This window comes from Helicoverpa zea, chromosome 1 (assembly GCF_022581195.2).
Source record: "Helicoverpa zea isolate HzStark_Cry1AcR chromosome 1, ilHelZeax1.1, whole genome shotgun sequence".
Lineage (NCBI taxonomy): Eukaryota > Metazoa > Arthropoda > Insecta > Lepidoptera > Noctuidae > Helicoverpa > Helicoverpa zea.
In genome coordinates, this window is record NC_061452.1 from 13,725,355 (window position 1) to 13,739,694 (window position 14,340).

The window sequence follows — 14,340 nt, forward strand, 5'->3', positions numbered from 1 at the left end:
TCTGTAAGTAAAAGATAGAAACAAAGAAAAGTAATTAGAATCAATTGGCAAATAAAACGATACTTTATTTAAGTAGCCTGAAATCTTAGCTTTAGCTTGTTCTTTCATTTTACTTTACTTCATTCACATAAATAAAACGGTTAATATACAAGATACTCTCAATTCAGCCTTTCTAGAATGATCTTCAAAGCTTAAAACTCGTTACGTTTCCATCGAATAGTTGGCAGTCCGCACCGAATATTATCTATTTAAACAGAACCTTTTGAAATGCCCAAAATCTATATTTGTAGAGGGCATTACGTTCAACACGGCCTGTTTAATATTCTTTGAGGAGAATGCTCGTTTTTCAACCCTGCCTCGCTCATAAATATGACTAAGATCGCCGATGAAAATTGATAAAAATCGACGTTCAACCACGCCTTTAGTAAGATTAACATTTTGAAACCCAACTTTTAAAGCATTCGGTGAGATATCTGTGCTCACGCCGAACGCTTTGTGTGCCAAAAAAAGTTACGATGAAAATAGAAAAACGTAGGTAAGTGGCTTTTACAGAAATTAGGTTTGCTACTTAAGAGTTTTTTCTTATTTTTTGTAGTGTAACCGCTTGGTCATTGCTTAATTCATTGTATGTACTATGAAGTTGTAAAAAAATGACATTAGTTGTAGACGGTATTATTCGAATACAGAGGACTCTTTTTTTTTTATTCCTAGCTTAATAATAGACAAACCGTGACAGATCTATTTGTTTGTTCGTAAATCACACCTAGGTCGTTGACCCCAGATAAATGTTTTTCACAAGTAAAATATTAGGTCAAAGAAAATAGTGTACGTTCTATCTTGACTGGGCACATAGATAGTGTCTTTGCTTTGGCGAAGATGGAGTGTCGTTTTTCAGAATACAATGTACATTTTATACCAGTAAATATAAAATACTGATTCCCGCAGCTTAACAGACAGAGAAGATTATTGCAATTAATTATAATATTCATCAATGAGGTCAAAAGTCAATCATACCTTCAATCTTGGAGTAAAAAAAAAAAAACGTTTTTCCACGTTCTTCTCACATTTTAATATATCGTGATACGAAGAGATTAAAATAAAAAAATGGCTGCGTAAAAACAGTAATTACCACAGACAAATAAAGCGAATTCAAAACAAGAACAGGGTGAATGACCTGGTTCCCTTCGTGCTAACATTTATAAGCTAAAGCCGGGACGTTTGCGATTTGTGGCCATCACCATTTTATAGCGATCAGGCTCGCTGTGATGTACTCATAAAAATATATTTCAATCGAGCCTTATCGCTCGCCTGAACGTTAAGTTTTAATGTAACAGTAATAGATATTAATATTAAAAGGTCTTTTATTTCTTTGTTGAGTAACATAATGGTTGCTGTCAAGTTGTATGATTTTGCAAAATAATTTTGAAATTAAATGTAAATATATGTTCATTGTAAATGTTTTAATTTTTAGGCATTAACTTGTCTTTCATTTACGAAGCTTCGTTTTGTTAGTCTCATAAAAGAAGTATTATTCAGATTACATGCATTAATAACGCTAAATCCAGTCGCCGACTAAAATAATTTAAGGTAGGTATACATTTTTACGACTGCCAGATTTCATTTGCAGATACTTAAAAGAAGCAAAAAATATAATGATGGCTTTATATCTCAGTCTCGTTATGAAATACATATTTAATTTCAGATTTATTTTTTAAACATATTTGAAGGTGATAAGGACGAAGTTTTCATTAAGCTGAAGAGTTTGTTTTGCTTGAACGTGCTGATCTCAGGCACTAGTCATCCGATTTGATTTATATTTCAGTGTTAGATAGGTCATTTATCCCAGAAGGCTACTTTTATCCGGATTCGTGGAGAAGTTTTCACAGCACGCGGATGTAGGAAGAAGCTACTTCTTTAATAAGCGTAAAAAGTGAGCCAAATAAAAACCCAAATTCCAATTTCAAACCGCAACAACGAACGATAAACAAACTTTAACTGCCAACCTATAAAAAAAAATATTTCAAAACATGAACGCTTCTATAATGCCTAGTGCACATTACGAGTGACTCGGGCCACGGTGCACAATTCCCGCGTATTTCCATACGTCGCCGAGGCTTCGTATTTACGATATAAAACGCAGGTAAACGATCCAGATGGATTTTCATGATGCGCCCTCATGCACGCGAGGCATCTTCTAAAGTGAAAAATTGTAGCTCCAACATGCAAAATGCAATAATAGTAATATTTTTCCGACCAAATTCTTTTCAAGTTTTCTGAGCTAATAAAATATTATGAATAAATATATGTTCTTATGTTTATTAAAAATATCTTCTGGTAGCGCTTTCAATCATATCTCGTGACTTCTCGTAATAGTAGCCTAATCTAAAATAAAATATCCTAACACTAAAATATTTTACTCTAATCGAACTCAGTAGTTTCTCAGATAAACGCATTCAAACAATTAAACTGTTCAGCTTTATCAAATTAAAGTACACATTAAAAATTGCGTTCTTTTCGAGTAGAACAAACCTGTGTAAATACCACAAACACGAAATGTGAATCGTCATGGTCGGTGAATGCTACGTCGTAGCACTCGTAGCCAACCTGCTACGCCAGCTGTTTTAGTGCATGGCTACGCGAGTTTTACTTATTCAGTTTTACCTTCTACGTATTTACAAAATGTTAAATATTTCTACTTACTATCTACTGTTACCTAGTTTTTTTTATGAATAGGTTAACTTTGAGACTTCATGTTCGAATTTGTTACTCATTCACAGGTCATAAATTAAGTGAATAAATCCGTGCTATGTTGTTGAATACAAGAAACATCGAAATATAAACGACACCTAGTTTTATTTATACCATTTGTATTTATTAATACTTATTTGCAAAAAATAACCTACATAGGTATAATAGTAAAAATTAAACAATAATCACTTTACAATCACGATACCGCTAGAGTATCATAAAAGACGACTACGGCTTAACCCTGAGGTGCACATACCTGCCACTGGCCTGTGATCTCTAACTGGCAGTTAACTGCGACGGTTATGTGCTGCCACCACATTCTCCGCAGATAATATGACGATCATGCTTATTCCGCCATGGTAATATGCACTGTTTACTGGACACAGGTAAGTTCTATACTTGTTAATGTTATAAATGAGAAAGAGTTTTTAGCCCTCAACCATACCCAAATTTCATTACAATCGTGCATTGCAATTATTTCAATCGTGCATTTGCACGAAATTTTTAATTTGTTTTACTATTTAGTAAAATATTTTAAACAAGTAGGGTACATTTTATCCGCGAGAAGGAAGAAGTTCCTTCGGACACTGGTGGAAGCTAATACAAAATTAAAAATGACGCAAAAATACAACAGCTACCTACTCAATCAATCACATACACATTTGGTTAATTTGATTGGTATTTTTTATCATCGTCAGCTTCTTTCTTGTAAGTACTACATTCAGCATTCCCTTTTTAGAAGAGTGACACTCAATCCAAAATCAACATTCTATTACACTGTTATCATTTTTGTATTATTTATTTCAATATTGAGTTAGAACCGTTGTAATGTCACTGCAGCCCCACGTCAGACCTGTCCGTCTGTCACAAGATTGTACCATTATGGGCTCCCCTTATATTATTACCTATAAAAAACAGTGGCTACTAGGAGGGTTGGACCGACTTTTCAAAGGCATGTCAGGTAGAAAAAAATATAAATGATTAACACAAAATTGTAATCATTGTTGTACAAAAAGTAGGTACTTACGTGTGTTATAAGTAGGTAAGTTAATCACTACGCTTGCTATACCAAGGCGGTTTGGCTATACCAAATGTCCATAAGATGTGGCCCTCCATCTTTATCCAGTCATTGGTCGCCAACATATGCTTAGAATGGACACACTCAGATAAGTTACATTGGTACTTGCCTGACCTGAAATATGAAATACACGCTTCAATACTATACGTAGTTTTCTGCTATCCATCGGAAAAATAGTACGTACATACGAACGATCGTGCAAAGTGGAGCGGAAAATATAATATTTTTACTTTCATTCGATGCTTTTATTTGCATCGGACATTCTCGATGTGGAATACACAGATATACAGGTGTAGATAGGTAGGTACATCTGTTGTTCCTTTATAATGATGCTGTGCTAGATACTTTAAGACTTGAATGTGGGCCTACATTTTACCATCGACTTCACTAACTAATAGGTAAATTATAATCATATATTGTAAAAAAATGCAATATTAGGACTAAGTATAAGTCACTATGGAAATAACTGAACTTTTGCTCTCCTAAAAAATAAGCACAGAAATGGTTCTTTCTGAAGATTTAATGAACCAAGAATGCGTCTACATCGTGGCACACAAAAATAAACACAACAATACTGTCAATAGGTTTTAATAAACAGTCTAACAAACTGCCTGGAACTCAGGCATCAAATGTTGAATATAATTCGGAATCCTGTCCAAAAAGTTTTGAATCAAATCAAAAGCGAATCTAAACTTTTTGGGTACAGCAAGCGTTAATAAAACCGGCTGACAATACCCGTAACTTTTACAATGCGTATTTTGTCGTTATTGTCACCGAGTTAGGCTAGAATTTTAAATGCGATTGCCGCCTAAAATATACCTAACTTTAGAGCTTTGTATTAGGATGTTAAGTAACTACCCTTTGCATTATAAAGAATTGATGGAATAGACTAGACTAGAACAAGATTACAAGAATAAGTAATAAAAAAGTTTTATTCGTAACGTTTACCTACCTACCTATCTTCAAATATGATAGCCTATATTAATTTCTTAGCAGAAAATAACAAGCAATTGTTTTATTAGCAATATTTTGATCTGATATTGATAAGGATGACTGGATATTGTAATTTCACGATAGGCACGAGTAAGCTTACTTGCTCTCACAACAAATATGTAGGATGAAAAAAATAGGTCGTGTCTAGCCAGAGAAAAGCTAAGTAATTGTTTTCTATTTAACTAACTTTCTATCGTAGGAATAACTAGGTACACCTATACCTACTGATGTCGTTAGGTTTAATTATGAATAACAGAACTTGTTTAACTACAAACGAATAGTAGGTGCGGGTCCTTGTCAGTAGCTGTATACCACAAAGCCCTAAAATGCCCACTCACCAAACGTTTTGAAACAAACACACCTATTCAAATGTGAATTTAATCCAATAAGCAAAGACACCACACGCAATTTAAAAAATGCTTTAAAAAGAATAGGCACAAACACAGGCAACCTTATCAAAACAGTATAATCTTTTTATTAAATATAGCCATTCTGAATACGTAAAAAGCTTAGTGCTAATTCGGGAAGATGGCTGCCGTGAAAATGTTCACATTTGCATACAAAATACGAACTTGAGTCAAGCAGTAATGGAAGAACGCATTGGAGTAGGTGCCGTCTGAATATACAGGCATTTTCTCGCTCAAAAATTCTTACCTACCCACTTTGCGAAGGAAAAATTTCACAAAAAAAAACTCAAGATGTACCTACCTAGTGCCGGCTCTGCAAACATCGTTTTCATATACCTACTTACCAATGGGCATTCTAGCTTTTGTACTACCCCTATGTAATCTTATATTATCCCTTATGTACTCCCTCTAATGTTGTTCATATACCTGAATTTGATGAATATGAATTTTCAGCCAGAATTTTCATTGAATTTGATGAATGAAAGGTAGGTACCGAAATATTTTGATGTAGTTTGATAATAGTGCTTACTTGCAAACTATTTTCCAAACAGTATGTAAATAGATACATGTTTTTTTTTAAGTAGGCTAGTGCGGTTTCTGAACCACAGCACAGATGAAATTTTAATCCTCCAAAGTCGAATTTAAAGAAATCTTTATTCTTCGTGAGCATTCCTCATTTACTATAGTGTGCTGCGCTCTTGTTGCAAGATTCAATACTATTTTGACTGTGATGCAGCGGATGAGCTTGTTTGTTGGTATACGGTAACTGGTAACGACTCGAGCCGGTAATAATAGATGTCGCTATGGCCGTATGAATACTTTAGTCAGGCCATAGTTTGACCATAGATGGACCACCGTAGCGTTGCTGTCAACTGTCACCATTTCTTCACTTTTTAGCTGTCACTTGTGTCACTGTCATTTATAGACGTAAATTTTATTGTTTGTATGTGCGGTTGTTATTTCCTTACTTTAGATAATTTGTTACTTTGTTACTCGTGAAACCTCTAAAATGAATAACAGCGCGATTAACGTGGATCAATTGAACTCTGCTCTAAACTCTCTTCGTGTTTTACGATCGAGCGTCAGTCATGTATTCGAAACACTTTCAAATGGACTGCGGGCCGACCACGGCGAAGATGGCAAAGATAAATTCCTCCTTGAACTCCAGGAGCTGCTAAATAACGTGAACATTAACTTAAGGGACCTGGAACAAACTGTAAATGGACTGCCGATACCTACTGCACCTTTCAACCTAGGAACAACGTCGTTCCTTAGCCATGAAACGACACAAGACCGGCAAGCACTATATACTCAACTCGTGAACAGTTACAAGTGGACGGATAAGATACACGAATACAGCTCGTTCGCGCATACACTGCTGAGCCAGAATTCACTCAAACGTTCGTACATAAACTCTGGTAGCACGAAACGCCGTGGAAAACTGCAAAGTAACCACAACGTTGCGCCTCTACAAGTCGATAATGTAATCAATAACATTGACAGATCGTATAGCGATATGAAAATAACAATATCGCGACCATTCGCAAGCAATGCAGTAGTGCAGATCAACTTGAGCCATGTTCTAAAAGCAGTTGTTGCTTTCAAAGGCCTGCTCATGGAGTGGGTAATGGTTAAAGGTTACGGTGAATCCCTGGACCTGTGGTCTGAGTCCCGGCACTTCGTCTTCAGGAAAGTGACAGAGAATGCTCACGCTGCTATGCTACATTTCTATTCTCCAACATTACCGGAGCTGGCTGTGCGTTCCTTCATGACATGGCTGCATAGTTATGTGAACTTGTTCAGCGAGCCATGCAAGAGGTGCAGTTGTCACCTCCACCACACGTCACTACTGCCTCCTGCATGGCGCGACTTCCGTACCCTGGAGCCATTTCACGATGAATGTAAACAATAGTCAATGTGGTATTGATCGGGAGAGCCCCCCAATCAGTTTGGGGACTCTCCCTTTCAATAATTGAAGGTACAATGGACACTAGATTGTAGGTTTGTAATGGCCTTGTGAGATAGTGATTTGGTGTATTTATAGCAAAAATGTTAGTTCTAAGATTTCTTATATTTCATAAGTAAATAAAGACTATCAAGATTCTTATGTTATAAGCAGTAGTATGTGAATGTAATAGGCACCTTCTTTACTTCACCTGTATAATAGCAAATTAAACTGTTACATAGAGTTTGTAATTTCTACTGTACATAGGTATTAATGTTCTTACTCTGTACTTTTAGAAATTATACATAAAACTTTATAAATTACACTCTCTAGTTTTGTATGTGACTGATAAAATATACTTACACATAATAAAGAAATCTATGTGAAATTCTCTACACACCAAATCTTACTGACTATGATATAGTCCTCCTTTTTGAATCACCATGTGATATAGTCCTTTTTTTTTCATTTTCATTTTTCACGTTATATTCATGATATACATATTATTAGCACAACAAAATAAAACAATAGGATAACAAATATTACAATTTATTCACTAACTGTCTTAAATAATAATAAATCACGTGAAAGGTCTGCAAATTGCTACACTATGGTCTACACTACATAAAACTTTTAATACATGTCCTCCGATGGCTACTTTTAGTGGGAAATATTGGTCTTTAGTATAACCTAGACCGAGACAGCCCTGTCTGTTTCTGCCCCACATATACAGTTGTCCATCATTGGTGATAGCTGCTAAATGTCCTATGCCACAAGCTACCTTCTCCACACGAGAATCTGTATTGAATTCATTTCGTCCGAATAAAGTGCTTGGTATTTGTTTTGGTTTGTTGGAGTGTTTCACGTTGGGCCCAAGTCCTAGCAAGCCAAAGCCCCAAACGAAAGCATCGCCAGCCTCTGTAAAAAAAAACAATTAGTCTAGTAGCAAAAGCAATTTTGTGGCCTGCTATTTTTCAATAGGTATGTCTTTTTTTTAAACGCGTTATATATGTCCGTATTTATCTAACATACCATTAACAATCAAACAAAAAGATCCTCCGGCGGCAATATCAGTAATTTTTCCCAAACCGCGGCAGAATTCGAGCAGAGAGTATGACATGTTGACCTGTTGTGATCCACACTGCATAGGGATCTGACCGTACTCCGAATTGCCCCAGCCAAACACCTCGCCTTGATCTATAAAAAAAGTTGGATACTTTAGCCAAAAGATATTGCAGAATGTAAATACAAATATTAAAAACTTTCAACATCAATTTCTGTATTATTTTCAACTAGGGCAGCTGTTCCCAAATGGGGTTCCGCGGAACCCTGAGGTTCCGTGACAGGCCCTCAGGGGTTCCGTGGAAAATTCAAGATTTCCATATGGTAAATCATTTCACTTTTAACAATATTAAATTATTATTCATTTTCAACTAAATTGTTTTAAATATTGCATTCCAAAATTCCATTTAGGCACCATGTAGGTGGGTACCACTCGGGAGTGTAAGTACGAGTTCGCGACAAGTGGCGGGGGAAGGCCACGGCAGCAGATAATTTAATTCCGTTTTTTACAAATTGTGATTAACTTAATAACTCCAGGTCTTCGGCAATCGGCAAAAATAGGTAGCGACTCGGCCAAAAATCACCGCATTTTTGGGCTTATTTTATTGCCAGGATTATACGTTTTCATACATTTGACACGACGTGAAATGACACGGCATACGAGTATTTCCAGTGGCTATTTTTACCATGAATCAAAAAGTGACATTATTTCCATTTTTGCACCTCCGCGAATCCGAAAATTTCGCGCTCGCTTCGCTCGCGATTCCATGTTACGTGTGATGCTTTTGTGTTCGTTAAATTGCTCAGGTATCGAATACCGAAAAAATTTCGCGCTCTTCCGTCGAGGTTTCCTTTGATGTTTATTTTTTATTCCTCTGGTTCAGAAAAATCAATAGCGCTTTCTTCGCTGGCTGCTTCTTATTCATTTGCATTTGATTTTTTGTGTGGAAATTGTACTTTTTGAGACCTTATTAATTTACAGTGGTTTTGTTTATTTTGTGTAGGTACTTAAACTAAAAAAAATTCGCGCTCGCTTCGCTCGCGATCTCGACTACCACTGAATGTCTTTCAATGCTAGCTGGTGCTTGAAACTTCTTCTTTTAGTTAAAAAAAATCGCGCTCGCTCGCCTCGCACCTGTACAAACCCAATCTATTTCTTTTTGCGTTTACTTTGTCAGTCTTTAAACTGAAAACTATTCACATAATACGCAAAGTCAAGGGCGGCTAAATTGTTTTCTGGCTCGTGTGGCAGATAGCCATGCTACGCCTGAATATACTAAATATGTCTCTAACCATATAACCATTTGGTGCGCTACCTCACGCTACGAGCCGTACCTAAGTGAATTTACGTCTTTAGTTTACTTCTTACTTAAGCTAAGGTTCCGCCGAAAAATGCTGAAACGAAAAGGGTTCCGAAGCCAAAAGAATTCGGGAACCGCTGAACTAGGGGCCCACCCTCGCTTCACTTAGGTAACAGACTTATATTATGCATGTAATATGTACACACGGCAAAATAATTAGCTGGGCAGGCAAGTGGCTCCACCCGGCGCGGCGCGGTGATATTGAGAAAAACATACATGTTAGTGTGCGTAAAGCAAAACGTGTTTAACTTCGCCTATTCATAAGTCGCCGCGCCAGTGGCTCCACCCGGCGCGGCGTGGTGATATTGAGTATGTGACTCAATAGTTTTGCTTCACAATAACACGGTGTCCCCACTCAAACATTTGCAATATCTTATGCCTCTAATGATGCAGGGAATATGACGCATAAATTTGGCGTTCATAACTATCGTTTCTATAGCGCGTTGGTCGAGCGGACAGAAATTAAAATTCTACGCCGCTGGGGCCGTAGGATCGTATCTCGCTTACGGCACAGCGATTTTTGTATGTTTTAAAAATAAATATTTTACATTTGTTTGTTGAATTCATTGCTTTAAGTAATAGTAAGTCTGCGTTGTATTTTGGATGGAATATATTTACCGTCTACCCTCTAAAAATAACAAACCATATCTAAGCTAATTATTAGTTTAAGTTCACCGTCATAAATTCATAATGCTATTGACTAGCGGGCTTTCGATACGTTTTTAGACATTATACCAACTATTATAATAATCTGTGATTATACTTTGCGTTTATTGAGAGAGGAGTGCTTTTGTTTGTCAAATCAACATGAATCATTTGACTACACTTTTAAGAGCAGAAATCATTGTTTTGCATGAGCAAAACGTTTCAATTAGTGAAATTGCGAGACGTTTAAAGTTATCGGTGAGTAATTTTATTTTATTATTATACTAATATGTAATTTAATAATATTAAATGTCATATTAACATAATATATTTATATATACTGTGATTATTGTTATGTGATTATAATATGAAGTTTAATATTATTAACTTACATATTATATATATGTAATATATATATACAATGACCATTATATATATTATATACATATAATATATATATTATTATATATATATATATAATATTATGTTACTTTGATTTAGATTTGTATGTAATGTAATCGATTGCTGTTATTTATATCAATATTTAATTATTGTTCACAGAGAAGTACTGTGCAATTGTGGGTTCATCGATATGCCGATACGGGAAACATTGATCCTCGCCGACCGGGACCGAAGGCTGGATTTGCATACACAGAAGCCAATGCGCGGCACCGTGATATAGTTTCTGCGCATATGGCTGAGCCTTTCCTCAGCACTCGTTCCATGGCGACTAAACATGATGTGACACTACAAACTATAAGGAACCACTTGCATGCAGCTGGTGTGAAATGTCGTAGGCCAGCTAAGAAAATTTTACTATCCGACATTCACAAACAAAACCGGGTACGCTTCGCAAAAGAATATTTGGATTTTGATTGGTGCAATAATATATTTAGCGATGAAAAATGTTATAAGTCGGACAAGGATGGTCGCAAAATACTTTGGCGAAAGGATGGTGACCGCTATAACTCAAAAAATTTTCTTCCATACAGGTCTAGTGGCGCACCAATTGGCTATTAATAAAAATATCAGGGGGTAATGAAATTTGTTTTATGTGAGTGATGTTATTGTTAGTAAGATTACAATTTAAGATACTTGCATCTTAATAATTATCTAACTTACTAACATGTTTATTCATATCACTAATAAATTAATAATTACCCACTGAATATGAAAAATAACGCTAATTCTTGTCCGACTTAGAATAGTTTTGTCATACATAAAACTTATTAATTTGTGATTATAATATAAATAAACCTAGTTGCTTTCTTAATACAAATGTTGTTGTTTAATTTATACTTCCTTATTAAAATCTAGATTAATATTCGTATTTTATTTACAATAATAAAAAAATACATAATGAAAATAAAAAATGGTTTTAGTTATGAAAAAAGTCTATGCAGATGTGAGACTCGAACATAAAACTTCCGAATCGCTAGACGAACGCTTCTACGCCTCGGCTACGAGCCTTCATAGTCTTGTCATTAAATTTTAACTTCATATTCTCATCAGCATAATAGTGAAAAGAAATTGCAAGTGTGTGCGTGCACAACGGGTTATTGAGGTTTGTATCCAATAACCCGTTGTGTACGCACATTAATAAACAGGCGAAGTAATACACGCGTGAACTTTACGCACACTAACATGTATGTTTCTCTTAATACCACCGCGCCGCGCCGGGTGGAGCCACTTGCCTGCCCAGCTAATTATTTTGCAGAGTGTACACATAAACCTTCCTCTTCAAACAATCTATCTGATAAAAAAACCGCATGAAAATCGGTTGCGTAGTTTTGAAGATTCGAGCGTACAGAAAAAGCGACATTGTTTTATACTAAGTAGTGATGCATTCTACATACCATTTAAAGCCAGAACGCAGTCCCCAGTCGAAGCTACTTTCACGATTTTCTCCGAAGTAATATCGCCTTTCACCTGAGCGGGTATGGCCCGGTTATCATAGGTGCCTAACCCGGTCTGGCCGTCCGCGCCCCAGCCGCAAGCGAACACCTTGCCGCTCTCTGTTATGAATAGACTGAAACATGATTTATATGTAGCCAGTATGTTTGAAATAAAAGAAAGATATCACAAGCGTTAAAAACTTCGAGCACTCGACGACAACTGGGGAGTTCACTGGGTTGACTTTAAAAATATAGTCCTTTCTGGGGTAGCCCAGTCCAAGTATCCATAAAAACGGAGCGGAATTTTTAAACTACCACTACTACTGAGATGTCTGAGTAAAGAAATGGAACTCTAGTGGAGTCTGGGCTTTCTGTCAGTCAGTTATTAAAGAAAAAAAAGGACAATGGGCAAATGTCTATTGATCCTGGGCTAGCAGCTCTCTATGAATACCAATTCTCTTTTACATTTGTTTCTGTATAAATAACCTACTTACGTATGATCCTGACCACAACAGACACTAGTAATCTTCTCTCCGCCTAGCCTCTTGATGTTATGCGAATTCACACTCCCTTTATAGTCTTCATTTTGGTTTATCTTGCGACCACACTGGCCATATGCATTGTTGCCCAATGTGTATACACCTTCATTGTCTGTCAGTATTGCTGTATGGGCCCGACCAGCATCTATTCCGATTATCTGTAAAGTAAGTTAAAAACTTGGATTATAAAACAAATATTGTATGTTTCTTTATTCAGATATAGGTGATGGACGATTTTATCACCTTGGTTATATATAATATAATTAGAATCTTGATGCAATAGTTTACCTATTTGTGAAAAATATATTGTGAATTACCTACCTTAGTTTCTAAAGATTTGTAAGGCAAGAATATTGGGGCTGGACTGAGCAGCAATTCCAGGGGGTGGCCAATCCGTGGTGCATGATACCCAATCTGTGAGTCTGTATTGATACCGGTTCCAAATACTTTGTGTTGCTCTTCTGTCTTTATGGAAGCCACTGTGAAGCCATAGCCAGCAGCTACATGTTCTACCTGAAACACAATATATTTAAAATGTAAATTAAAAATTATATGAGGCTTATTTAATTTTTGTAATATAATAGTGATTTTATTTTTTTAATTTTATATATTTTTAATACATGAAACGAAATCTCTAAGAAAGGGGATGTAGTAGAATGATAAACTTATCGTTTCTGCTACTATTTGAATGAGTAAGCATGAAAAATTTCACTCACATCAAATCTTTCAGCAAAAGCAGAGCGCATAGGGTACCAGCAGAGTGAGAAGTTGTTCCGGTACTGCTTCCTGCCCTTCTTACCGCGAGGCATGTGAATACCGAGGGCGCCAGTCTCTGCTAGACCCCACATATACATGTTGCGGTCTGATGCCTTGCTTGTCGGGTACTGGAATACTAAATTGGGAAAATAATAAACATATTTTCGTATTAGTGATAAAATTTACTTCTTTGCTTTGAGATTATTAGAACAGCAGGTCATTCGAATAGTATATAAAAACTAAAACTGGTCAGAATAAGACACTCGAAAATCGAAAACAATAAGTGAAGTAATTTTAATGAGAGTTGTAGAAAAAAGTATTTTATGTTAGAATTAAATACTGTATATTCTGTGTATATTATAATAGTATGAGACACTAAAGTTGTTGCAAATATATTTAAATAATTGAGAAAATAATTATTAGCAAACCTGGGAGTGAGTCTTCCTCCTCGAGATCAGGAATTTTCTGTTTTGATGTAGCATAGTAGCGACCACAAAATATTTTTGCACTCTTGTTTCTCAATAACACTTTAATTGCATGCATTTTTGTTATAGTTTAGAACATTTTATCGTAAATTTAAAAGTTTTTGAGGTTAGAATGCGTAAAATAACAATAGACTTTTGAAGTTTCTGTGACGTATTACGTTCTTTTCTACGCAGGAACAAATTGTTTATCATAAAATACTTCAGAACGCGTATATAGGAACGCAAACAGAACTAAACTATAAAATTAATATTGCGCGTAGAGAGTATTGTTCCTACAAATTATTTGTCGTTAGCTATTTTTATGTTCTTCATTAACAATATCTTCTGGGACCCAATGTAAACCCAGCTAGATTCTTATTGTAACTTTTCGCTCGTAGTTCATGTTGATGTCTGTGTTCCGGCAAGACGCCGCCGACTCCATATCCT

At 35.9% G+C, this 14,340-nt stretch overlaps 2 protein-coding genes across 2 annotated transcripts; one reads left to right on the forward strand and one right to left on the reverse strand.

The window, feature by feature from the left end:
• Nucleotides 1–6,128: 6,128 nt before the first annotated feature.
• LOC124631222 (mediator of RNA polymerase II transcription subunit 27) lies at nt 6,129–7,566 on the forward strand. Its single transcript, XM_047165482.1, has one exon. The coding sequence runs from the start codon at nt 6,236–6,238 to the stop codon at nt 7,136–7,138; it is 903 nt and encodes a 300-aa protein (XP_047021438.1). The 5' UTR covers nt 6,129–6,235; the 3' UTR covers nt 7,139–7,566.
• A 138-nt stretch (nt 7,567–7,704) lies between these two features.
• LOC124631214 (RCC1-like G exchanging factor-like protein) lies at nt 7,705–14,059 on the reverse strand. Its single transcript, XM_047165470.1, has 7 exons — nt 13,858–14,059; nt 13,390–13,565; nt 12,995–13,186; nt 12,629–12,831; nt 12,096–12,268; nt 8,204–8,368; nt 7,705–8,089 (listed from the first exon to the last, which is right to left on the reverse strand). Exons 1-7 carry the CDS (start codon nt 13,970–13,972, stop codon nt 7,752–7,754), a joined length of 1,362 nt encoding a protein of 453 aa, XP_047021426.1. The 5' UTR covers nt 13,973–14,059; the 3' UTR covers nt 7,705–7,751.
• Nucleotides 14,060–14,340: the final 281 nt, after the last annotated feature.